Source organism: Astatotilapia calliptera, chromosome 5 (assembly GCF_900246225.1).
Source record: "Astatotilapia calliptera chromosome 5, fAstCal1.2, whole genome shotgun sequence".
NCBI classification, from domain to species: domain Eukaryota; kingdom Metazoa; phylum Chordata; class Actinopteri; order Cichliformes; family Cichlidae; genus Astatotilapia; species Astatotilapia calliptera.
The window spans coordinates 26,836,568-26,862,283 of record NC_039306.1 but is presented as its reverse complement, the minus strand read 5'-3'; the positions used below and the strand labels follow the sequence as shown (position 1 = coordinate 26,862,283).

At 42.5% G+C, this 25,716-nt stretch overlaps 2 protein-coding genes and 3 non-coding genes across 6 annotated transcripts; 1 reads left to right on the top strand and 4 right to left on the bottom strand.

Moving 5' to 3' along the window:
• The first annotated feature begins 516 nt into the window (after nucleotides 1–516).
• ubap2a (ubiquitin associated protein 2a) lies at nucleotides 517–12,935 on the top strand. 2 transcript variants are annotated; one of them, XM_026168544.1, is made up of 27 exons: nucleotides 517–614; nucleotides 2,417–2,554; nucleotides 2,862–2,939; nucleotides 3,105–3,215; nucleotides 5,321–5,483; nucleotides 5,571–5,651; nucleotides 5,735–5,798; nucleotides 6,179–6,276; nucleotides 6,446–6,504; nucleotides 6,600–6,670; nucleotides 6,820–6,979; nucleotides 7,094–7,364; nucleotides 7,487–7,791; nucleotides 7,997–8,223; nucleotides 8,428–8,713; nucleotides 9,103–9,142; nucleotides 9,266–9,440; nucleotides 9,711–9,762; nucleotides 10,050–10,368; nucleotides 10,491–10,582; nucleotides 10,698–10,748; nucleotides 10,862–10,955; nucleotides 11,034–11,450; nucleotides 11,553–11,657; nucleotides 11,731–11,798; nucleotides 11,886–12,077; nucleotides 12,180–12,935. In XM_026168544.1, the coding sequence occupies exons 2-27, from the start codon at nucleotides 2,459–2,461 to the stop codon at nucleotides 12,273–12,275; spliced, it is 3,771 nt and encodes a 1,256-aa protein (XP_026024329.1). In that variant the 5' UTR covers nucleotides 517–614; nucleotides 2,417–2,458; the 3' UTR covers nucleotides 12,276–12,935. The 2 variants fall into 2 exon arrangements, with proteins under 2 accessions (XP_026024329.1, XP_026024330.1); XM_026168545.1 differs by lacking the exon at nucleotides 517–614 and adding an exon at nucleotides 683–1,152.
• Nucleotides 12,936–13,720: 785 nt separating this feature from the next.
• On the bottom strand, nucleotides 13,721–19,588 carry nop56 (NOP56 ribonucleoprotein homolog). The gene is made up of 12 exons (XM_026168546.1): nucleotides 19,502–19,588; nucleotides 18,743–18,832; nucleotides 18,544–18,658; nucleotides 18,044–18,208; nucleotides 17,640–17,838; nucleotides 16,764–16,951; nucleotides 16,252–16,403; nucleotides 15,955–16,055; nucleotides 15,248–15,396; nucleotides 14,917–15,038; nucleotides 14,512–14,631; nucleotides 13,721–14,267 (listed from the first exon to the last, which is right to left on the bottom strand). Exons 1-12 carry the CDS (start codon nucleotides 19,502–19,504, stop codon nucleotides 13,953–13,955), a joined length of 1,719 nt encoding a protein of 572 aa, XP_026024331.1. The 5' UTR covers nucleotides 19,505–19,588; the 3' UTR covers nucleotides 13,721–13,952.
• Nucleotides 14,730–14,797, bottom strand: LOC113023115 (small nucleolar RNA SNORD57). Its single transcript, XR_003272509.1, has one exon. It is a non-coding gene; the product is annotated as a small nucleolar RNA SNORD57 (small nucleolar RNA).
• Nucleotides 16,497–16,615, bottom strand: LOC113023121 (small nucleolar RNA SNORA26). The gene has a single exon (XR_003272514.1). It is a non-coding gene; the product is annotated as a small nucleolar RNA SNORA26 (small nucleolar RNA).
• On the bottom strand, nucleotides 17,308–17,443 carry LOC113023116 (small nucleolar RNA SNORA51). Its single transcript, XR_003272510.1, has one exon. It is a non-coding gene; the product is annotated as a small nucleolar RNA SNORA51 (small nucleolar RNA).
• Nucleotides 19,589–25,716: the final 6,128 nt, after the last annotated feature.

Below are 25,716 nucleotides of genomic sequence, written 5' to 3'. Positions count from 1 at the left end.
CCTCTCAAATTTCTGTGCCGTTAAAGGGAAACTCTTACAATTACACATACAATAAGGCCAACCACCAAAATACCTGCTGTGCCAGTAATAGTTATTTTTTCTGCCTCCACATTAGCTGAAAAATGAGAGATGACGTTAACTCTGTGAAAAATGGCAAATTGAAAATTCTCCAGATAATAAGTGAGGGAGAGAAATCAAAATCAAAGAAACACAGGCAAGAGATGTAAGCAATGTGAAAGTGCAGACGCTTTATGCCCTTAAATCCAGCCTTACATTTGATCACTTTCGCTCAGTTATAGCTTAATAATGTAAACTTGACACTCTGGCGAGATTAATGCCTTATAAACAAATATGTCAAACGTGTAGGCGATTGGCAAATATCATTGCACTTATGTACATTATCATAGCATTATCTGATATACGTAACTGTGTGCGTCTTCAAAAAGCACACCACGATTAAAAATCCAGTAAATCTGCGTTTTTGCTGGACATCGCTGATGGTAAAACCTGAGAAGTTTAGTTGTGACCTGGAGACGAGAGATGAGCATCCACCGCGGCACCACGCGTCACGTGATCATCCTGTCTGCTGCTGGCCGAGTGAAGCGTGTTAGCAGGTAATAAAAACATATTTTCTTGCGATTTTCAACTCAGGTTTGTGTGTTTTCGGGTATTTTAATTACGTGCTTGTTGTCTTTTTTTGGTGACGCACCGGGTCGCTGGCTTTTCTGTTTCGTTTTCTCGAGGTTGTGAAGGATGTTTTTTTCGCAATTTTTCTGTTGTCTTGTTTCCCGGCGAGCAATGTCGGGATGGGATTGTGCTTCGCTACGAGGCCTTTGCTTTAGATTTCGTGTACCTTTGTTGTTAGCTTGGTTAGCGTCTAGTTTACATGTTTGCGGCACGTCTGGTTTAAAGGCAACTGTCATAACATGGCGGTGTGGACCTTTAAATGCCTATAAAGCTTAAAGAAGCCAGTTAGACCGCCGTTGGCTATCAACTTGGACCAGATTTAGATAGCATCGTTAGCTATCCGCGATCCCACTCCATCGTTTGCTCACTATCGACGCTACGGTCTCAGCGTTAGCAAGCTGGTAGCTAACTTCAGTTCTTGCTAGCGAGGACAAAGGGGACCATAACACCAAAGGCACAAAGTCGGTCAGTATTCAATCTAAAACGATGCTACGTGAATCTGATTTATTTTTCAAAGAGCGATATGGGATGTTAGCCGTTACCAAAGTGTCTCATTGTTAAACTCGAAATATAAGTAACAGCAGCGGGCTAATGTTAGCATTGGTTCAAAACAACCCTCCGCTTCCTTCGTTACTGGAATAATAACCTGTAGATAAATATAATTTAGACATTTGTAAACAGATATAAGTTAATGTGTATAAACACGGGGCTTCGTGGAACTTGTCTCTGATTTGATATTTCTGGTTGCCAACATAAATATAGTAGGAATTGCGAAATACTGTTAGTGGATTATTGTTTTGTTATCGTTTGTGGCCATGACTGTCGATACCCGTAATTGCGATGTAGTAATATTTTTATCATATAGTTTTTTATTAAATATTTTTATTATATATACTTCATATATTCCCAAAGTCAGAAATATATTTATTTTTTCTTGCTTTTTTAAAAGCTAAAATTCCTTTTGAAGCTTGGTCGTCCTTGTGCGTTAAGCTTTGTTCAGTCCAGTAGCCAATGGCAGCTTTGTATTTGCAAACGTCATTCAGGCACTTGCTATTGTTCTCTGACATAAAACAAAGTGGGAGAGTGGGAACATCTGTAGTCGTCCTTATGATGGACACTAGTGAAAATTCACTGGTAAACGTTGCAGTACAGAGTACTGAGAAGTCACATTGGCCGTATGCTTATGGGTAAATAAAGCCCTCCTTGTGGAAGTGATTCTGATACTGTTTACTATGTGCTTTTAAAAACATGTTAGCTGGTGCCAATGTAAAACAAGATCTATATTGCACAGGACTATAGAAGTATAGAGAAGAATTCAGTATTTCACTGCAGAAGTTTGGTGCTTGGAGTGTGTACAACAAATTTGCTTTAAACTGTCTAGAAAAGCAAGGGGTGTGGGGTCAGGGTGTGTAGTGTTTGTTCTGCCTCGCACACACAGAGTTCTGTGCTGTTTGTAAGAGGACACTGGGTTGCTTTCCCTCCTTGACCCAGATTTTCAGCAAAGCTGTTGCGTCACCAGGCCAACTGTGGGGCTTACAGCCTCCATAAGGGGAGTATTCATATTTGTCCAATAAGGCTTAGGTATACCCACAGCACATACTTTTGGCATTCGGACTTATTCAAGAAAAATAAAAACAAACACTGACGCTCTATTCTAGCAACACAGTAACTGCAGTGTTATTTTCCTTTCCGTTCACTCATCAACACATGTTGTGTTTTCCTTCTGCAGATTTTTCTATTTTGTACATACAGAGTTTTGTATATACTGTATATGATGAGCTCGCTGGGCGGCGACAAGGCCCGGAGCCCTCGGGAAAAAGCGCTGCCAGCTTCCGCTCACACATCACAACCACAGAAACAAATACAGGTGAGCCACTGCATACCTAAAACCACAGTTCTTTGAAATGCTGACATTTTAAGAGGGAAAAAAAGCAAAAAAAAACAAACCCCAACACAACCATGACAAGCAATTTATCTGATGATCAGTACTGAAAAGTATTTTCTTTTGTTTTGATTGCAGCTTCACAATCATGCACTTTATATTGTGACAATATAAAGTGATTTCAGACAATTCAAAACAAAACAAACATTTGAATTCATTCTCTTTATATTTCACATACTTTATTCCTCATTTTTCTCTTGGTAAAAGCTGTCCAATTGTTTCTGTGTTACAGGCTACTGCTGAGCAGATCCGGCTTGCTCAGATGATCTATGACAAGAATGATGCTGACTTTGAGGGCAAAGTTAACCAGGTTAGTGACCCTTAAGTAGTTGTCAGACTGTGTGGGGCTTATGTCAGACTCTTAGGGAGAATCAGGCTATGTTTTCATGTTCTTCCGTTAATCTACATTGTGCAATTTGTTTTTATCATTTGACATTACTAATCTTGTTTTCTAATGTTTTCTTTTTTAACCAAGCTGATGGAAGTGACGGGGAAAAACCAGGATGAGTGCATGGTTGCGCTCCATGATTGCAATGAGGATGTCAGCAGAGCCATCAACTTCCTCCTGGAGAGCAACACAGACATGGTAAATGACAACTTTAGGTGAAATAAACTGAATAAATGCAAAGTACACATATAGAGCCTTTAATCTGCTTTTGACTGTTCATAACAGCCTCTGTTTGATGGTTTTTGAGATGTATATATTTTTTCTTTTATTGAGAAAAAGTTGCTGAAACTTTAAAACAAATGAAACATGAACATTTTGGTGTCATTTAATGGCATCATCAGGGTTTGCTAGCTGCTATCATTGTGTATACTCAGGCTGTATAGTGAAATGTTCAGTACTGTCACTTTCAAATTTTCATGTACTCTTAAAGTGGAGTGTGAGCCATTGCTCTGGATTTGAAGAGAACCTTATTGGTTAAAATAGAATTTAAGTAGTGTCATCTGAGCTCTGTCAGATATGCACATATCCACTAACATCAGTCTCTAAGCTGCGCTGTGTCCCTGTGAATACTTGTGTGACTTTTTTTTTTTTTTAAATCATGAACTGTTGTACAAAATTTTTCTTGGTCTTCTGTTCCGAGCGCAAGGTCAAACAGGCCACTAAATGCCTGGCAAGCACTTGGGTGTTGTGTCTGAACGTCTCAGCAGATTTGAAAAATACCAGCTGGCTCAGATGTTGAGGAAAGACTGTCAGGCTCGACTATCAGTATTGTTTTTGCTTTCATGGAAGCCCAAAAATAGCAAATAGCTGGTTTTCCATCTTACCTGGAAGTCTCTACTGTAATGCTATCATTGTTACGTAATCTGAAACCTGTACTGTTCACTATGTCATAAAGAAAGAGATGCTTCTGAAACATTTTTCTTATGCTGTAGGAGTAGTTTCACAATAAGGAAAATTGTTCTGATATTTATTGTATTTATTTACACGTCACTGCATAGGGGTGGTCAAAAATCGTCAACATCGCAGCTTTCTTTTTCATGTTTTTCAGTGCCCTCTAATATCTGGCATGGCATGTCTTGGAGCAAAATACACAAGTTCATGTTGGGTTACCATTAGGCCTGTGGCATATCATATCATCTGCTATAATACGACAAAAGTGCCATATCACGGTACCAGTGATATGAGGACGCCGTGAATTAGGTTTCCCAGCATGGACAAGCAGACAAGCTCAAACATGTCTGACAGTGAGAGGCTTTTAGTAAGAAAGGGAACTACTTTGGTAACTTCCAACAAAGCACAATGCTCTGGCAAAATACTCAAGAAAAAAACTGTTCCCGCTAAAGGTGGGAACAACAAACTTGTTTCACCACTTGAAGCAAAAACATACCATTGAGTAGAATCAACCTAAGAAGGCATGTGTGACTCAAAAGTAAACAAACAGTTTAACCAGGCATAGCCGGAGCACTCGCTAACTGCACTCCATTTGACGGGAAGAACAAGAGGGGATTGCGATTACTAATTCAGTTAAGTGGTGGTGAAGGAGGGCTGTAAGCAGCTGATTAAAGAGCTGGTTAAAATACCTAAAACCTCAATTGAAAACACTACCTAGGAGTTACCTTTTAAATTGGGCAGTCTGCCATCAGTAGCTCATTGGAAAAGGATGTAAAATACCCTACATTTTATTCACAATAATAATTGCTGCTGTCTGCAGCTGCAATCACAGATAAAATGTTATTCAGTATCTTTTGTTTTGTTTTGTTTTTTTCCTTTTTCCTTTTAAATTAAAGCTGCTTTTGAATGCTTCAGTGCTGGTATCTTGTTTTACCCCACCATATCTCTTTGATATGGTACAGGTCTCCATCCCATCCCGGTGCCTCAGATCCTCCTCTTCTCTTCTTCTTCCTGTTCCTTCCTTTTGTCTTATTACTACCATGGGGGGCAGGGCTTTTAGTTGCTCTGCCTCTCAACTTTGGAATTCCTTACCCCCTGACCTCAGAAACATCACTTCTTTCCCCCGTTTTAAGTCCACCCTCAAAACTCACCTGTTCAAGATAGCCTACTCTGTATAACTTCTCCATGCTCTTAAACTTTGTTTTGTTATTGTGTTCATTTCCTGTTTTTATGCTTGTCTTATTTGCTCGGGTGTTTTGAAATAAAATGTATTATTATTATTATGTTATTAATCCAGTACTGTTTATTTAAGGTGTCATTGTTTAATTAAAAAAATCCTTTTCTGTGTTCAGACCTCATGGGAAACAGTGGGAAAGAAGAAGCCCTTGGTGAAAGAAGGCCCATCAGAAAGCAAGGAGAACAAGGAGAACCGGGAGAAGAAGGGCGAAAGGGAGGCTAGCAAGGGTCGTGCCACTGGCAACCGCAAAGGCAAGGGGGCCAGTCGGAGCCGACAGGGTAAGGAACTTCAGTTTTTCAATTTTCAGTATTGTTTGTCCTACTGTTCATGTTAGTCACTTTTCTTTTTTGTTTCTACATACATAGCACGTCCAGAGGAGAACGGTGTTGAGGTGACACCAGTGGACAAAGGCTCGGATCGAGGTCGGAGGGTCAAAGGTGGAAGAGGTGAGCAGATGCACCAACACAGCACTGTCAATATAGCGAACACTTGAGGGTAAGTTGTTAACCTTTGTGTGACTATCACACAGGATCTGGAGTTCGAGGTCGAGGGAGAGCACCAACAGGAAGCAGGTTTTCAGCCCAGGGGATGGGGTATGCTCGAACACACACACACACACACACACACACACACACACACACACACACACACACACACACACACACACACACACACACACACACACAGTTTCATTCTTCTAAGAGTTTTAGGTGAAAATTAATACGTTTTCAATGAGAATGAAGATGTTTCATTTAGAAACTAACAGGATAAATGCATTCTGACAGAAATCTGAAGGCCAAGCAGCCAGGAGGGGGAAAAAAGCCTGTTGTTAAGGTTTTTTAAAACCCTGTAACTATGCACATTCTCATCTGGCAGTATTTTCTATTACTTCTATTACTAGAAAACCACTTTTTGTGTGTGTGTGTGTGTTTGTGTGTCTGTCTCAGTATTTGTCTCCTTAAATCTTCTCCAGGACTTTCAATCCTGCTGACTATACCTCAGAGGCTCGGACAGGGACCACACAAACAGAGGTTTGGGACACAACGACCAACAACAGCACAGATGGAACAGGTGAGCTCAGGAGAACACACATTCACATACAAACAGCTCATGGCTTATATATCCAGGTGTGTGCCCACAGAGCAGACAGGACCGTTATCCCTATCAGAGTTTGCATACTGCTTCTTGTACACCTGCTTATTCTGTCTGCACTTCTCACTTATTACTGGTTGTCCTCTAGTTGCCTGGAGGAATACTTTGGAAGACTGGGCAGCTGAGGATTGGAGTGAGGATGTTAGTGTGAGTTGACACAGTGTCACACATTACAGACTGGTAGTAGCAGGTATGTTTTGATGGTGTAACAATTGTGTGTCTGTCTTTGTGTCCTTCTGCAGCTCTCAGAGACCAAAGTGTTCACCTCCTCATGTGCACCTGCTGCTGAGAACCACATCACCCCTGGGCAAAGGTGCGTAACTTTATATTTTACACTTTTCTTGGGCGGGGGGGTCAAGAATTTCCTGTTAAGAGATGTTATATTAAATTTTTGCTTCTTCTTCTTCTTCTTTTTTTGCTGTAATATATTTTCTAATTGGCTGAATGGACTCTGTCTGTTAGTCTGGACCTCGCTTCTCTGCTGCAGAAGCCTGTGGTTGGAGCAAGAGAACCACCTTCTTCTTCCTCTCAGAGTCTGGTCTTTACCAACTCCCATCATCACCAGCAGCAGCCCCACAGCCGCAGTGCCACCAGTAGCACAAGCTACGCACATGCTGCTCTGGTAAAAATACACTCTACACTCCTTCTCATGTCACATGGTCTTTGATCTGCCATGTGTTGTACAGAGATCCAGAAACAAAGATTGATGACTCTGTTTTCTCCTCTTCTGTGCCAGTCATCAGTGCTGGGAGCTGGTTTTGGGGACTTGGGCCAGGCTAAAAGGACTCAGGCCAGCCCTGGAGCTCAGATACTGGAACAGCTGAAGGGTCCTGGCTTGGGTCAGCTTTCCTCATCCCAGGCAACCCCTCCTGTCAGTAGCCAAGGAAGCAACACTTCTATTGGTCGACTGCCAGGCCTGGGAGCACCTGTACCTCCACCCTCCTCCTCTAGCTGGGACATGAAGACTTCAGAATCCAACACCACCTCACTGTCCTCACAGTACAGCCGTAGGTGTACAAATGGAAAAGTGGTGCTCACTTTTTTTTTCTTTTTTGTTTATTACATAAGCATTTATATTCACTTATTTCAAATCTGTTCCCGGCTCCTTCTGGTTGTTGTGAATCCGCAGGTGAGTTTGGTCTGCAGCCAGAGCCTTCTCTTGTGCTGAGTCAGCTGGTTCAGAGGCACACGGGCCCCTCCTTGCCTTTGGCGCGTCAGACGAGTCCACAATCGCAACAGCAAGCACCATCTGCTTCAGCCTCGCCTGCTCCCCAACACACCAGCACTCCAGCACAGGCAGGCCCGGTGATGGCTCCTGCTGGTGCTAAACTTCTTGCCCCGAATGCAGGGCTGGACCCTCAGGGCAACAGCACGACACAGCAGCAACGGGTACAGCTCAAAGGCCAGAAACGAAGGATACCTCCCACGTCAAAGGTAAACAGATAGCAATGGCCTTAAGCTCTCAGATAAATACTTAGTTACTCACGAACCTTATGGCCCGCATGGGGTTTTATTTTTATTCTTTTATCTTTAAGTGTGCTGTTATTATTAGAATTTTAATTTTGAGTCAAACCAAAGTCATCAGTTTTACACACTTTATATCCAGGTGCTAAAACTTGTTTCACTTTCTTTCTGAAAGATCCCATCCACTGCAGTAGAGATGCCAGGCTCAGCAGATGTTCCTGGACTGAACCTCCAGTTTGGAGCGCTAGACTTTGGCTCGGAATCGGCGTTGCCAGAATTTGGAGTCGTGGATAATTGCGTGAGTGCAGCATCGAGGGAGTCCGCGTCGGCCCCTGCCTCAGCACCACCTGCAACAGGACCGGGGGCACAGAGCCAGACGAGCCTGTACTCTAAACCGCTCAGGTACTGTGTCGCCTCTAATCAGTTATTAAATCTTTCTAAAACAATGCAAGAGCGACGCATTTAACAAGATGTATCCCCAAAACACTGTGTATGTCAGATACTGTGTAAAAGATGGATTTAATCATAGATGACTCAGAATGGAAAATGGTACATAAAGTTTTAAACTGTCAACCTATCTGTACTTTTCATTTTGGTGCCTTGCAGTGAGTCACTGGGCAGCCCTCTCTCGGTGGCCCTGTCTTTGCCCCTCTCCTCATCAGAGCCAGTTTATCACTCCTCCACAGTGGCTTTGCCGAGTCTCACCTCCTCATCGTTAGGGACCGCAAGCTCAACCAACACTCCTTCCTCCTCTTCAACAACCTCAACCACCTCCGCCTCTGTACCTTCCTCATCTCCCTTCTCCACGGTGGGGGGGAGCTATGATGGGACCATGCCCCCTCACACAAGACTGGCATTTTCTCAGAACAAAGAGGCCACGGGGCCAGTGATGGTGAGTAAAAGGGACTAATGAGCAGTAGTTCACAAAATCTGTCCTCAAAGGTGGTAATCTTTGAATGGAGAGGGGGGATAAATTAATCTTTGACCATTTTCTATCTTTGAGGTCATTGGTCATCAACGCAACCAGACAGTATTACTTCCTGTTGTAAAAACAGTGTCACTCAGAAATTACAGGTCATGAGTCATTTGCTCAGTCTCATACTAACTTCCTGTCAAACATGATAAATTTGTTTAGGGTTGATTTCCACTGTCTTGCCAAATAATGTCAACTCTGAATTGAATTCAAGTTTTGTTGATACAGTGTGTTTGTAGATGCTGTAAACGTTCTTATCTGTTATCAGTGAATGAAAACACAGCTGCTCTATATTTTCTTACCACCAGAACGGTTTGAATGGTGTGAGGACTTCTGCTGCTCTGGACAGTGAGTTACTTTTGATTAATTGGTCAGTTGAATGCATATTTGTTGCTCTTTACAAATGTCAACATTCTTCATTTGGCTAAGCTCATTCAGGTTATTTACACGATTATGTACTCCCAATCTCAGCTTCATCAGCTTCTTCTACACCAAAACCAGAGTCACCGTCTATGAACATCAGCACCAACGGCACCTCAGCTCCTTCCTCCCATTTACCGTCTACCATGCCTCCACACAGCTCCACCACGCTCTCCGGCCTGGCAGCGGACCTGCCCTCAGTCAGCCAACTCAACTCACTCAACAGGTGACACACTTACACACACAGTAACTTAGTATAGCTTTAATTTAGACATTTGTGTTCCCTACTCCGAAAGAGAATACATACTGTTTGGGTACCCGTTACCATCTGCCTGCTGTTTCTTCCAAATGGTTGAAAGATTTTTTTTTTTCTCAGTGTGTCATCTTTAAAAAAACAACAACAAAACAAACGAACAAAAAACCAACCTCTTGACTTGTAGTGCCTCCTTGTACACTTGCTAATGATCACACATTCCACTGTGCCTTCCCTCTGCAGTCATGTCAGCAGTCATTCCTCAGTTTCAGCTCTGGGCTCCAGCTCTCACACTGTAAGTACCTGTTTGTTCTCTGTGTGATTTCCTCTGCAGCTTAATAACATGGAATTATAACAGGCTGATGTGCCAAAGTCCTAATAAAAATAAAGCCAAAGTAGGCTTAAAAGCATAAATGTCTTGATTATTTGGGGAGGGGATCCTAGGTAAAGGACCCCCTGCCATCTGGGTGTCTCCAGTTTAATAACCAGTATAGGCAGCATGCCTTAAGAAATGAAATCTGCAGAATAAATCGAATAGAACTACTTCAATTCAAGCCACTTCTTTTGTTTCTTTGTCTACAGTACACCAGTGTTGACAGCAGCAATGTGAGCTCTCTGGCTCCCTCATCTGGCTCTTACACGTCATCCCAACCCACAGCCTCAGCACTCCACTCAGCCCACAACAGCAGCAACAGTAGCAGCAGCATCAGCCACCTGTCCAACATGCCCAGCATGGGCAACAACATGAGCAGCACAGTTGGCGGTATTGCTGGTACGAGCGGACTTCACTCAGCTGCTACCGCCACCAGCAGTACAGTACTGGGACTTGGCTCCAATGGAGCTACTGCCACATCCAACCTCTCTGCTCCAAGGACTACACCCCTGCTCTCCTCCTCCACTGGTAATGCATTAAGGGCATTGTTTTCACCTATACCACTGGCTCCATGATACCACCTTTTTAAGTGGCTCTAATTGGAGCCCTTAGATGTACATTAAAGTAAATGTGTGTTATTGTATTGACAGGTAAAGCTCCTCCTAACCTGTCCCAGGGTGTGCCTCCTCTACTGCCCAACCAGTACATTATGGGCCCGGGGGGGCTGCTGCCTGCTTACCCAGTAAGTAGACCTTCTAAGATCCAGAGTCACTTTTGTGTGCTTGGGCTTTTGTATTTACACATGCAGTATTCTGTAGGATGTGTGACTGAGCCTTCTTGTTTTTTGTGCCTCACAGCAGATCTATGGCTATGAGGACCTGCATATGCTCCAGTCGAGACTGCCAATGGTGAGATGAATTGTTACGCTTGTGGGACAACTCTTTGTTTGTCATCTCTTTAGTGCTTGTTCAGATTTTTAGGTTGTCGTGGATCCTCTCCTGATCCTCTTCTCTTCCTTTAGCCCTCTTTGCAGGATTACTATGGAATAACATTCCCTGGCCCCGCAGCAACTCTTTCCGGCAGAGACGGGAGCCTTGCCAACAACCCTTACTCAGGTAAAGCACCTTAACTCTTGGCTGAAATCCTAAAATCCGGTGTTTATTCTCACTTGACTTCTCTCCTGTTTTTGCTAGGTGAAGTCACAAAGTTTGGCAGGAATGACTCCACCTCCCCAGCTCCCCCCACAAGCCTTGCGGCGCCGCAGCCTCCCCAGGCTCAGAGCCAAGGACAGAACCAGGCGCAGCCTCAGCCTCCTCAGGCCCAGCCTCAGCCCCAGGGCCAGCCACAGCACCACAGCAGTCAGCAGGCCTTTCTGCCGCCAGGCTATAGCTACACAGGCCTGCCTTACTACCCTGGAGTGCCCGGTGCCGTACCTAGTGCTGCTACCTTCCAATATGGCCCCACCATGTTTGTTCCTCCTGGAGGGCCAGGACCAGCTTCGGCCAAGCAGCACAGCATGGGCCTCGGCCTGGGAAACCCTTCGGCTAGCCCCTTCCAGCAGCAGACACAGCAGCAGCCCAGCGGCTATGGCCAGCACACCTTCAGCTCAGGTTCCTAAAAACTGATGCCAATGCCTGTCAGCACTGGCAATTCGAGCAGGGTTGTTACTGTGATTTGTTTGACAAGATGAGACAAGATGTTTTCTTTTCCAGGGTACGAAGAGCTGACAGCAGGGCCGGCGGGAGTGGAATACAGTAAAGGGTACAACTCCTCTTCACAGGCACAAGCCAAATCTGCTGCTACTGGCCCCGGGAAAGGTACAAAGAAAAGACACTGTTGCTAATTTGAATTTTTAAAGTCCAAGTTTTAATTGTACTGTTTTTCTACCAGGGGTCTCAGTGACATCCAGTAACTCCGGTGTGCCAGACATCAGTGGAAGTGTTTACAATAAGACCCAGGTGACAAATGTCAGCTGCACACCCACCCTGTTGTGTTGCTGTGCTGTTTGTGCCTTTACTAATAAATCATCTCTTCTCTATCTGCAGTCTTTTGATAAGCAGGGTTTCCATGCAGGAACCCCTCCTCCCTTCACTCTGCCATCAGCGCTGGGGGGTCCAGGGCCTCTGAACCCTGGAGCAGCTCCTGGAGGCTATGCACCTGCCCCATTCCTCCACATCTTGCCTCACCAGCAACCACACTCACAGCTGCTGCACCACCATCTTGCTCAGGATGGACAGGTACAGATACTTCCCAGCAGTCTCCTGGGTTTCATCTTTGTCACTTCATACATGTTTATCTGTTTTGGGATGTTTACCTGTTTATTTATGTTTGATGTTCAGGGTGGTCCGAGCCAGCGCGGCCAGTCCAGTAGCCTGCAGCAGAAGAGCCAAGTCAACAAGTCGGGCTACGGCAGCTCCCCTTACTGGGCCAACTGAGAACGACTACACCTGTGATGTGTGCGTGCACCACACCAGTATATCTGACTGACAAGATCATAGAGGGACAAACGATTTACAACACAAGCTAAAACACACACACTACCACCACCCCCCTCCCCTTTGCTCTGTATATCCCCTTTTCAAATTTATGGCTGTTGTATGTAAAATATATTTATGTATGTATTTATACAGTATATATGTATTGGTAGGACATAAAATGTGGTTTTCTGCATTTTTTTTATTTTGAAGGACATTTTATTTCAAAATAATGGAAAGATGAGAATGCTAAATCATGGAGATGAAGATGGTGAATATACTTGAACACAAGCATCTTGTGATGTGGATTTTTTTTGTATGCATACATGAACTGAGAATGATGTACATAGATTATACCCATCATTTTCATGGCAAAAGCCTTTTTTTAATTTTAGAAGAAATATTTTTTTTGTAACTTTGGTCTCCCGCATCTGTGAATCCTTATATTGAGGGTGACTTGAGTTGATAGCTACTTTTCTGTTACCCCGTTTCCTTCCATTTGTCTCTCATTCCCTGACTCTTACTAGTTGGTTGGCTTGACCAGCCAGGCCTTGGATTTGATGTCATTTTAACATTGGTTTAATCCTTGTTGTCCAAATTAAAATTAATGAACAGTTTCTATCGATCTGGCATCAGTATTTGCTTACTACACTTGGAGGTTATGAATTCAGACTGATACTTGGAAAGTATGACAACAAAGGACTGTTGATGTGTAATCAAACAATGTTGCTCAGGGCTAACATTTAACAGGAAGTATGGGTATCGGCACCGTTTGAAGCAGTTCAGCAGAAACTAAGCATTTTTGTTCCTTGTTAAATAGATTACTGATCTTACAACACAGTGGCCACACTCTGTTTTGACTTTCAGCAACTTTGAAAGTCCACAACGGTTTTGCCACTGTCCAGACCTGCGCTTACAAAAGTGCACCCTGTATAAATACACACTGCAGTTGTTTCAGACCTAAAAATTTAATATGCTAAGATCTATAGACAAGAGTACATCAGATTTTCTTCTTGCATTAAGTTATGATTAAGCTTCAGTTAGCCTCTGCACATAATTGCCAAAAACTAGCCTTTCAGAAAGTCTGTGCAGGCATGACTATTTTAGTTATGTCAACAGTCCACACAAAAATATGTGGACTAGCCTCGATGAGCAGTGGTGTATTGAAATGTGCCTGCCTCCTCTCCATACCGATGAGGACATTCAGTACAGTGACTTTTAAATGCCAACTTATATAATCAAGGTCATGTGTGCCAGGTGAACCGACTGGACGGGGTATGTTACAGTAGTACATGACTACTTTTTTTTGGAAAGCTTCCCAATGATGGTTTTCAGGAAATATTACCTGTTAACAGTGATGCTGCTCCCCCACCCCCCCAAAAAAAATGTTTTTAACAAAAACAAAAAAATCTTGAGAGGCAATTTATTTTCAGAAGTGCAGGTAAATTCTACCGACTCCAAGGCACAGTTATAAGCATTCATTAGCAAAATAACCTGCATTCATACAAAAATAAGAGACAGTACAACAAAGCTACTGATATACTAGACATACAGTTAACGCCCTTATGTAGGGGTTATCTGAATTAAAGCAAAAACTGTACACAAAAATAAGAATTTTATTGTCCACACATCCATTCTTTACTCTGCAGCATCTTTTTTCTTCTTTTTCTTTTTCTTTTCAGTCACGGGTGTTTCTGGGGTTTCCTCTGGCTGTGTGTCCATAGCATCAGTTTTTCGCTTCTTTTTCTTTGCAGGAGTCTCAGTTTCCTCAGCTCCATCCTCGGCATCTGGAGCTTCCTCCGACTCTGCTTTTCGTTTCTTTTTCTTCTTGGCTGAAGTCTCTTCTCCATTTTCTCCAGAGGGGGCCTCCTCTGCCTGTGCCTCCATCTCCTCAGCTGCTTGTTTCTTCTTTTTCTTCTTCTTAAGAGTGTTGTCCTCTTCTCCATTCTCCACCTTCAGACAATAAATAAATAAATTTAAATATCAGAAACACTCTTTTCAATGCTTGGAAGCCTGAAAGCCCAATGGCTGTGATACAGCTTTAATGTACGACTCTCTTCAGTGATCAAGCCCATTGATTAGGACCAGCCAATGGTTCGGAGTCTTCTTATATGGCATGCCGTACACTGAGAAGAGACCATGTTTGGGTCCCATCTCAAATCATAACATGCCAAGGCCACAGAAAAACAACACATACCTCTGCGTCACCGTTAGCGTCTCCATTTTCTCCAAGTTCTTGTAACTTCTTTTCACGCTTCTTACGTTTCTTTTCCTTCTTCTCTAGTTTGCGTTTGATCTCAGCTGCAACATCAGTAGCCTAAGATGAGGAGAGAGAAAAAAAAACAAACAAACCCCACGACAAATTCAGTTAAATCAGGGTAAAACAATGAGATTTTCCCCAGAGGTCCAGGGGCTGCATCAGGCTCATTAAATCAGCTTTTACCCTCACTGAGATGTCAGGGAAAGATGTCTCATCACTTACAGCATACAGAGATTGAAAGAATCAAAGATACTTTTGAAATGTCTTACAGGAACTTGATTCTCCATTTGTTAGGCCTTTGACAAGACATTTAAAAATCAATAATAAAAATCTCAAGCTAACCTCTTTGAGAGCCTCTTTCATGACATCCACATTTTTCCGTGGTACATCGCCGGTCTCATAGAAAGACAGCCGCTCTTCTACCTGTTCACGCAGCTTGTCACCAAACACGCTTGTGGGCAACTCTGTAAGAGAGCGAGAAAACTTCAGCTTAATCAACAAGCAGCGGATTATACTTGACTAATCAGCGTCCCTAAAAGACATGTGGCTCTGCTCAGGAGAAAGCTTCTCAACACCAACCCTAAGGCTGAATACTGTTGACGAAAAATATGAGCATCACTGCAATGATGCCACATGTATGTAAGCCGATGCAGGCGTGTGGTGGGTCACTCACCTGAGAAGCAGTCTATACGTGAGGCGATCGTGCACTTGTTTGCCAAATATCTGGAGATGCGGCCTTTGTTTTTGGCAGCGGCACGGCCGATGAAAGTCGAGTGGAAAATGAGGCCGTACTTGGGGGTGTTTCCACGCGTTTTCAGGGCTCTGTGAAAATACAGCTGCTTTCATAATCAGGATGAACGGCAGGTGTGAAATGTTACCTTTTCACAGTCTATTGGTCAAAGTCTATACACAGCAGTTAACCGGACTTGAAATACGCAGGTTTAACATGCAGTTTATCAGGAAGGACAACTACCAGTGACATGAGGTTCAGCCACATCCAAATGGCAGTACACACATTAACATATAGAACTAATATGCCAGCAACTTAACAGCTCCCTCTTGTGGACAACATTAAAATATGCACATTGGAAGGCACTTAAAAGAACACGTTTCATACGACTTAACTTTGCAGCTACGTGGACGCTATCGCTAGAATTTAGTTTTAGACACTGTTGATGGTAACTTCAAACATTCTGTACTGTTAGCCAAATTTCTACCTCTGTGCTGTGAGTGGGTGCTCAGACTGTGGGTGTGCATTTGGGCGAGCAGGATCACTCCAGAGGAGACTGGGTCTTCTCCAGTCACCCAGCTCTGCTCCAGCCCAGCCCTGCCATCACTGCAGCCACTTTTTTCCCCAGCAGGGAGGGGGTGCCCCAGTACCTGAACAGGGCCTTCTCTGCTCCCAAGATCTGAACCGTGGATGCTGGATACTTGGCGAGGTTGGTCAGACTGCCGGCGTGGGAGATCAGACGTGCTCCAACCTGGAGATAAGACAATCTGTTATGGCCCCCTTAAGCAAAAAAAAATAAATCACAATTTTGACACTGGATGCACAACACAGTATGAGGACCATCAGCACCGAATACATTTTTCATCACACTGGCTCAGTGGATTGACAGATTTTGGTATAACATCATTGGTCCGTGTGTCGGGGTTAAAAATAAAACTTCGACTCACCACTTCTCCAATCAAGGCTGCCAGGTTTGGAGCCACTTGGCTCATCTTAGACCGCAGATACTCCTGCAGCTCCAGCCGGTAGGCAGCCAGAGACACGACACGACTCGAAAACCTCTCGATGTTAATCAGGTCAATGGGAGATATATCCATACCTGAAGACCAAACAACCAGAGGATGATCAGCATTATATTTTTAGCAGGTGCTGCATTTGTGACATTTAAACCAGTACATGGCATGAAACGTGAGATTGTTTCTCCCGACAGGATCCGCAGTGAGGATGCATGCCTTCACTACAGGTTTATGAGAGAACTACTCTACCCCCCTGTGTTAGACACCAAGGACACTTGTAGTCCAGAGTGGGCAAAAAAGGGGCACAATGTGGAGTATGTGGATGAGCCAGAGTCAAGCTGGCATAAATTAACTTTGGATATGGATGAAATTAACTTTGACCCAAGCGGGATGTGTATTTGTGAAATTATGCAGCACATACTCTGAATGTGTGGTGTACTCACCCATAGAGGAGCGTGATGCATCCAGGATGGCCTGAGCCTTGGCACTGTCCATCACCACCTCCTCTAAACTTTCTAGGTTCTCCTCTGACAACTCCTTCCTGTTTCCAATGAGCTGAGCCAGGCGGCAGTACATCGAGTTGTCGGACACAATTTTGATGAGCTCCGGAAAGTGGTAGCCATACCATTCACTGTAGATAAACAAGAGGGTGTTAAAACTTTGAGTGCAGGATTTTTGGACTAAACATTTAAATGCTGAACTACCCATTAAGATGGCACAAAGTTCAAGACTGCTGGAAAAATATCCCTTTCAAAATTACAGCTTCTCCTTCTCTTTAGATATCCAATTCTATTCACAGAGTCCTGTATCGGTAGGAAAAGCCTGGAGCTTTTAAGACTTGAATGCTAAAACTGACAATAACTGATGCCTAAATGTTCTAGATGATCTTGCACTCTGACAGTTTGCACCAGGATATTTCACACCAAAATGAATGCATGCGCCACAACACCCCAAACAGCTACAAGATGCTGAGCTAGTAAATATACACGATGTTCCACCCAACAGTGTTGCCTCACCAGATAACAGCTGGCAGAACAGAAGTGTTGGGAGTAACTGATGTACCTCCTGTTTCTATACAGTCAGCACTCTGAGGTGTGCTGTCTGTGGTAAGCATTAGGAGGACGCCCCAAAATGTGCGATACCCCGAACTACAAAAAGCCTGATGCAAATCTGTCAACAGAAAAGCCACAAAACTAGAGGTTGACATTAAAAAGAGTGAAAGATTAACAGCATGAAAGTTTAACATGTTCCCTAAACTGTTTAATTTTATGCAAAAACCAGTTAACCAGTCCTTTTACTGTGTGATGAAAATTTCCTACCGAACACGCATGGAGAAGGTGTTGATGTCTTTGTCCAGCTGATCCAACAGAGCAATGGACTGGATGATCATGTTATCTACCCTGTTGACATTAAACTTGACTTTAGCTCTGGAGTAGCTGTGGCCAAGACCCAACTGTGCCTTGGAGGCAGCCAGGGCAGTCAGACCTTTCACCAGAGAGTGGAAGTGCAGACGCAAACCTGACGGGACAGGACAGATTGAGAAGGTTTGCTGAGTGTTAAGAAGAACACCAACAGAAAAGTGCAGGTCCAACGGCTGTTCAGATTTTCAGTATGAACCTTCACGAGTTTCAGGATCACAAGCTCACATCACAACAGTCCACATTATTTTATAAACAGTATCGTTTTGCATATTTCGAAATAACTCTCAGGTAAAAATTCTCACCTCGCGTGATCTCAGCCACCACCCCTCCAGTTTGGATTGAACTGCTAAGTTCTTCTTGTAACGCTGCTCCAATCTTGCCATCAGAAACCCCCAACACTGATTTTTTCTTCCCAGACTGGGGCAGATTGGTCTCTAGGAACAGCTTCAGGTCAGCATGAACTACACCTGCAAGGGATGGAAGAGTTATATCTGTAGACATGTGGTTGAGATGGAAAGCCATCTATAAACTGCAACATGGACTATTGTGATATTATTATATTAAAGCCCGATAATTTGCCATCTCAGAACAAATTGGATATATAATTAAAGTAGTCTCATTAACAATTATTACAGATAAAAGAACAAATCAAAATCTGTCCATGTCTTTCCTCAGGTGTTCAGGGTTGATATGAAACTGTCAGCACAATAACTCAGTGGATTGACAGATTATAAAAACATCATTACAGCTGAGAACTTTTCCACACAAGATTTTTAAAGAGAAAAATGATAATCATACATACCTTCAGAGATGGCGTTCATGTTCTCCAGGGCAGCCTGGGCCGACTTAAAGGGGAAGAAGGCGGCTAAGCTCACCATGCTATTAAACTTTCCGAGGCTCAGCACGCTCGCCTCCACCTGACACAAAAGCACAATTATCAGTGCTCTGCTGAAAGAGCACACAAAACAGATAGTACACAGGAGTTAGGGAAGGGGACGCACCTGGGGCAGCAGCATGCCGATCTCCTCCACTTCTTTGACGGCGAATAGCGCATAGCCCGCCGCGTGCTCGAACAACACGTGCAGCAACACCTGGGGAAGGTGATCGTGCACAATCGAGTTAGACGACAGATGTCAACAGGTAACACTTGCAGCCAGCAAAAACAGGAAGGTGTTTCTAAAACTACGTTCAGATCAAGTGTTTATTAGTCCCCACGTGCTGACCAGCGAGACACAAGCTAACTTCACTTTCGACTAATTCCTAAGCTAAGATTGCAATTTTAGGCATAAATGTGCAGTAGCTTTTTCAAAAGTGTTTTTCTACTTCAGGTTTAGTTACCATTGCTTTGTCGTAACTTTCACACGTAACCACGTTGCAGTCTCGATGAACCCACGTGTCGACCTAGGCCCGCGAATAACGTGCTTGCTAAGAGCTAGCTTGTGCTAACACGGCCCCTAGAAAAGTACAATACCTGCTACAGCACTGTCAATATAACAGTGCTTCTGGTACGACTGCGACTAACACAGCTGGACACATCATTAGTCACTTTAAGTCTTTAAAGTAAGATATTTTTCCAGCTAATGTCAGCACTAGCGGAACTGCTCCCCAAATGTCGGAGGGCCTTTAGCTCGACAGAAATGAACTAAATCTAACTAGACATTTGTACTCTTAAAACCCAACTAACTGCAAAGAAACTTAAAGTGCATAGTTTAATGAACAATTTGCAGTCATGCCAAAATATCCAACCCCGCTCAGCTTACCATGATTGGAAAATCTCCGCGGCAGCACGCAGTTCGTGTCTGCTATGCTGCTTCACCTCAGCAAAAAGACTGCATCCAAGCGTTTCAGCAAACTGCAGCGCCGCCCCAAATCCCGCGGTAGCAGCTTTGACATCGCGAGACCCGACCGAGAAAGCTTCAATTTGCTTCCTTTCCCCAATTTCCTATGCTGAAGAAAAAAAATATTAAAATATAAGGTTCTATTACGGAAGCGTAGAGCTACGGAAGCGTAGAGCTGCCACCCAGGCCAAAGAAAAATACAAGTGTATCACGTACGTTATAACGTGAAAAGTTTATTGTTCTAACAAGATACTTTTCCTGTTTGTACAATATACATTGTACGAACGTGATAATTATGTATATTGTAATAACGTGATATTATGTTGTTCAAACGTGAAAAGTATATTGTACAAACATGATAGTATATTGTACCTGGGTCGTGCCTGGGTGGCAGCTCTACGCTTCCGTAATCTATAGCCAGGGACTGTAGTTTAAAAAATACAGACTACCACATCGGCAGACTACCACAATTGATTCCAAATCTTACAATTAATATGCGATTTTGAAGTCCAGTTCAGTTTTAATTAAAGGCGCTTAACAAAAGCATTACATTAGCTGTTTAGGAGTTACAGCAATTTTTTATACAGTGTCCCCCCGGGTTAAAAACGAACTGTACAAAGTAGCATCATTTTAAATAAGATTTATTTATTTTTAATTGAAGGAAAATCCTATCCTGAAGTCTGTAAACCATAAATATCACCAAATTCTTTTTTCTTCCTTGAGATGCTCTGTTATGCTGGCACTCTTGCCACTTTGGTTGCTGCTTGTGTGTGGGTCTTTCTGGATTCAGATTTGTGTTTAATTACTTAAAAATGCTATATTAGGTTGGGATCAGATAAATAGGCAATTGAAGAATATCCCATTTCATTGCCATGGCTCACCAGTTGCTTTTGCATTATCCCTTGGGTCATTATATATTTGCACTGTGAAGTGTTGACTAATCAGTTTTGCAGTATTTGGCTGAATATGAACAGAATACCACCCTGTGCACTTCAGAATTACGTCTTTAATAATCATTAGGTATTTCTCTCCATATTTTTCTCTTCTTGTCATTGTGGTATAATTAGTCAACATTTACAACACTTACTCAACTTTGCAGGTTCTTTATATGTTTAATGGCATTGTTCTTGAGTGTACCTAGTGGTTTGCACCTTATTTTTATCCATGAACAGCTCTCTTGATCGTAGACTTGTTACAATGACATGGTTACCAAATCTAACCAAGTCAAGTGTTTTGTGAATTTGCTGGTCCCCCCACAGTGTCCCCCCACCTCAATTCTGGGAGAGTGAGTCTTAAGCTGCTTCTGCTCAGCTCTGCTGAGAATCATTAGTTATGGTTGGAATCAATCAATCAATCAATCAATCAATCAATCAATCAATCAATCAATCAATCAAGAGTCCAAGAGTAAAAACATGGCATTGGAAGTGAGATTTTCCCCCTTTAAAGGGAAAATCCCAAATTCAGTACCCAGTGAGTGATGTCTTGAAACATTTGCTGTGGTTTTTGATTCTGTACACCAAAGTTTAAAATGTAGATTTGAAAATATACAGCATGGTTTATTTTAAACTGTTTATACATATTCTTTACTAGTATTATAATATAAAGGTTATACAATTTCCATAATTTATCCCAAAGACTCTAAATCTCTAAATGTTACTTTAAAATACATACTCTAGGTGTTAGAAAAATGTAAGAGTCATAGTGTGTGTCATAGTGCTGGTGTTATATAAAGTGCTAGAGAAGGCATACAGAGCTTCATCTATGCATTTAAAATGTAATAAACCACATAGAACAATAGCAATGCCTGTAATAAACACTCTTGCTGAGTATTCTGACAACAAAATAAAAATAAATTGCAGTAACATTTCGCCATCGTGCAGGAAATAAGTCATGAGGTTTCCAAGGCACAGATGCATGTGGTTCTGTATGTGCACAAACACAAATTAGTAGCAGGTCATAAATGTCAGAATGTGTTAGATAATTACTTGGAGCCAAGGATATATGACTGACTTCTTTGAATAGACTGTCGAAATTGTTTCTATATTTAACTCAGTGCCTCAAACGAAAGTCACATAAAAATTGAGATTTACTTCTCAGTTTGCAGTTTGTCTTTTGTAGGATGTGTTATATACATACATGAGTTAATTCTACTTCCTGAAATGAGTAAAAATAAATGATTAAATGACTACTTAGATATTTTAAAAACTCTGCACAGTATACATTCATCTTATAATTTATACATACCAGTGAAGATTAGGTGAGCATACTAACCTAATAAAAAAAAATGAGCCAACCGTTCCTGAGCAATATTTGTGTTTCCAGGACTATGCTTGAAGGAGCTTGTTGAGGAGCGGATGTGAGGGAGGACAGTGAAAAGCTTAGGGATCAGGACAGGGCTTGATATAAAGGCTGACAGCGACAAGCTGACACTCAGACCACTGGAGCTCTGCTCATTTTAAAGCACACTTCCTCAAGCAACTAACCAACGCTGACACAGCACGTGAGTAACTCCTGGCTTCTTGTGCTCCTGTCTCTCTCTGCCTCTAGGTCTTTCTCGTTTGTCTTTCTCTTTGATGTTCTGTTTTCATCTACTCACATTTGTGCACAGACCTATCATGCTGGTTGTAAATATGACTCCAACCTCTTATCTATCTCTTAACTATCTTGCTCCTGGAGGAGTTTGTTGTTCTACCCCCCCCCCCCCCCCCCCCCCGTCTTCTCCCTTCCTATCTCTAATGTATTTCCCAAATTCTGTATTACATAAGCATGAGATTCCTTGTGTTTCTTTGTCCGCTCTTGGTTACGTGCTGCATGTCATGTCAGATGTCGACCACAGCAAAATAGAGCCCCTTGGCCACCTTCAGACTGTATTGTGTGTGAACTTTCTGCTCTGTATATACCAATGTGTATGTTTCTAAGGGACAGAGAAAATTGAGCATGCGTGGAGCAGTTGCTGGTTGTGTGGTGCTGGTGTGCCTGATGGCGCTGCTGGTTCAGAGGACGGAGGGACACATCACGTTCTTTAGCCCAAAAGAGTTGATGCTGATGAAGGTAAGCAGCATGTGTGCACAGCTAGGGCTAAATTAGAGCTGAAAGAATTGGTCAATCCAGACCACAAAATCAGTCATGATTTTCAGTCATGAATCAGCTGTTTAGCTCATTGGTGTATGATCCCAAACTTTTCTGAAGGTTAGGATTAGTTCCTTTTACATACTGGTAAACTGATTACTACTGTTCCTGAAAAACCAAAAGGCTCTGTGAAATAACTGAAAATATTGTGGAATATTGCCTACAGACTTTTTAATGTAGCAAATAAAGAATTGGCCTATTAAGTTTTTGTTGTTGTTTTTTTCCCTAGCAAATAACACAGTAAGTACAGTCTATTTATGTAATGAGCTTGCAAAGAAAAGCGTCTGGACTTCTTTAAGTTACTTGAAGACGTTTCACCTCTCATCCGAGAAGCTTCTTCAGTTCTAAGGTCAAATGGTGGAGAGTCCCAGATATAAACCTAGTGTGGGTTCACACCTTGGCTCAGGCGATTAGAGGATCATCAGGGGGTCCTTTTATCCCTCTGTGGGGGGTCACTCCCACTAGGTTTATATCTGGGACTCTCCACCATTTGACCTTAGAACTGAAGAAGCTTCTCGGATGAGAGGTGAAACGTCTTCAAGTAACTTAAAGAAGTCCAGACGCTTTTCTTTGCAAGCTCCTTTGACTACGATGACCTGGATGACTGAGAACCTTCACAGACATATTTATGTAATGCTTTTTAGTGACAAGAGTCACAAAGGATGAACAACATTTAAAAGTTAAAATTAAAATCAATGGAGAAGCATATTAAAACAGAATAAAAATAGATAAAAGCATAAATAACTAAAGAATGTCAACAAAAGGCCTCACTAAACAGAAAAGGTTTAACTTTTTTTTAAAGGACTCCACAGAGTTGGATAAACAGAGCTGGAGTGGTAAACTCTTCAAGAGCTTTAGTGCCACAGGCTGAAAGGCTGTGTCTCTTCCTAGTCTTTAGTCTAGTATGGGGACCAACTGGTAGAGCTTGTGAGTGAAAACAGCAAGCAGAAGGGTGTTTAACAAGAAGTTGCATGTAAGTGTGGGAATTTTAAAACAAATTCTCGACTCAACTGGAAGCCAACATAAAGAGAATAAAATTCGGGTAATGCAAATTCGCTTGCAGATGTGAAAGCGATGATTTATCTAACCCGGTAAATAAGGTGTTACAATAATCTAGGTGTGGTGACACAAATGCATGAACAATTTTCTCTAGTTCAAAGGTGTGGACCATACTTTGCGATTTAGAAATGCTCCTTAAGTGAAAGTAACAGGAATGTGAGATAGATTTTATGTGTGACTCAAAGTCTGAGGAGTCGAATGTTACACCATGATAACGAACACTGGTCTACGCAGATGAGCGAAAGGAAGCAATCACTTGACTGATTCTTGAATGTATTTCAAGAAGAGCCATAATCATGGCCTCAGTCTTGTTAGTTTAAAACAAGGCAATTACCGAAGCCACTGACTAATCTGTGATGAACAGTCAGCTACAGTGGACATCTGAATATCATTAGCATAGAAATGATACAAATTCCAGAAAAAAAATTGAATCAAAGATCGATGCATGCTAAAGGAAGGATGGAAAAGGAAAATAATCATGGATCCAGAATTGCACCTTGTGGAATCTCACACGGTAGAGAAACAGTCCAAGTGGAGAATTTGCTCACTCACTGAGCTTATGTATAGTTTATGGCATCACTTTACTGCATTTTGACTGTCATTTTTCACTCTTTTCTAGAATTTTTCAGTTTTGTAGTTCTTGACCCTCAGGAAAGATATAAAACAAAATTTAGATTGAAATGAACTGCGATTTGTTTCACAAGATGAATAAAGGTTATTTTAAACTGTGACTTAAAGACAGAAGACAAAGCTTCTTAAGAAATTAAAAAAAGCAGCTTGTCTCATTTTGTTCATCATTTGGGGGCGATCGTGGCTCAAGAGTTGGGAGTTTGCCTTGTAATCGGAAGGTTGCAGGTTCGAGCCCCGGCTTGGACAGTCTCGGTCGTTGTGTCCTTGGGCAAGACACTTCACCCGTTGCCTACTGGTGGTGGTCAGAGGGCCCGGTGGCGCCAGTGTCCGGCAGCCTCGCCTCTGTCAGTGCGCCCCAGGGTGGCTGTGGCTACAATGTAGCTTGCCATCACCAGTGTGTGAATGTGTGTGTGAATGGGTGGATGACTGGATATGTAAAGCGCTTTGGGGTCCTTAGGGACTAGTAAAGCGCTATATAAAATACAGGCCATTTTACCATCTATGCGTGCATGTGTCCGTGCTGCAGGAGCGAGAAGGGAGAAAGGACATGGAGCCTCGATCAGAGGATGGCCAGTTTGAAGAAGTCACCGTCCAACAGGTTCCTCAGACAGAACGTGGTGGAAATCCTGTGAGTGCTTGCGCACACAGACAAACAAATTGCCTTCACAACTAGTGTAATATTTTCAATCCAGTCACAGTTAAAACACTTTTTTAATTCAACATAAGACATTATTTTTATGTTTTATTTAACCTTTATTTATACGGGTAGTCCAATTGAGACTCAGTGTCTCATTTATAAGCGAGACCTGTTTCAGACAATAACACTTATGTGTGCATATTCTGCCCAGGAGAAGACCGTGGAGATTTCTGTCCGTCTTTCACCAAAACAGCTGGATCACGTGACTCCAGTGCTCGAAGAGATCATCCATGAAATAACCCAGGGGCGTCAGAAAGGTATTTGATTGGTGCAAGATAATTGGTGATAAGTCACATTTTTGAAAAAGCCACAATATGATCTTATCTAAAGAACCTTAATACATGCATGCAAATCTTTGTTAATCATAATGTTCTCTCACTGTCTGTCTCTGCAGCAAAGTAACAAGGCTGATAGCATGAGGGAATGAACGCTGTATAAATTCTTCGAAAAGCACAGAATGATTGTGTCTTACTGAATTAATCAATAAAGGGAAGTGATTGTGTCACTCATTCTAGTTTGCGCTGTAATTTCTGTGAAAGCATTTTGGCTTGTTGGCCACAGGGTGTCAGCCTCTTTCCCAGGAGAAACTGATTTCTCTCAGACCTCAAGGAAATTCATAACC

Excerpts from the sequence above, each read along its gene's own strand:
- ubap2a (XM_026168544.1), top strand. The coding sequence starts at position 2,459 with ATGATGAGCTCGCTGGGCGGCGACAAGGCCCGGAGCCCTCGGGAAAAA. Across the intron at positions 9,441-9,710 it reads CAACTCAACTCACTCAACAG|TCATGTCAGCAGTCATTCCT; the intron begins GTGACACACTTA and ends TTCCCTCTGCAG. Across the intron at positions 10,749-10,861 it reads TCCAGTCGAGACTGCCAATG|CCCTCTTTGCAGGATTACTA; the intron begins GTGAGATGAATT and ends CTCTTCCTTTAG.
- nop56 (XM_026168546.1), bottom strand. Across the intron at positions 16,404-16,763 it reads TGCATCACGCTCCTCTATGG|GTATGGATATATCTCCCATT; the intron begins GTGAGTACACCA and ends TTTGGTCTTCAG. Across the intron at positions 14,632-14,916 it reads TGAAAGAGGCTCTCAAAGAG|GCTACTGATGTTGCAGCTGA; the intron begins GTTAGCTTGAGA and ends TCCTCATCTTAG.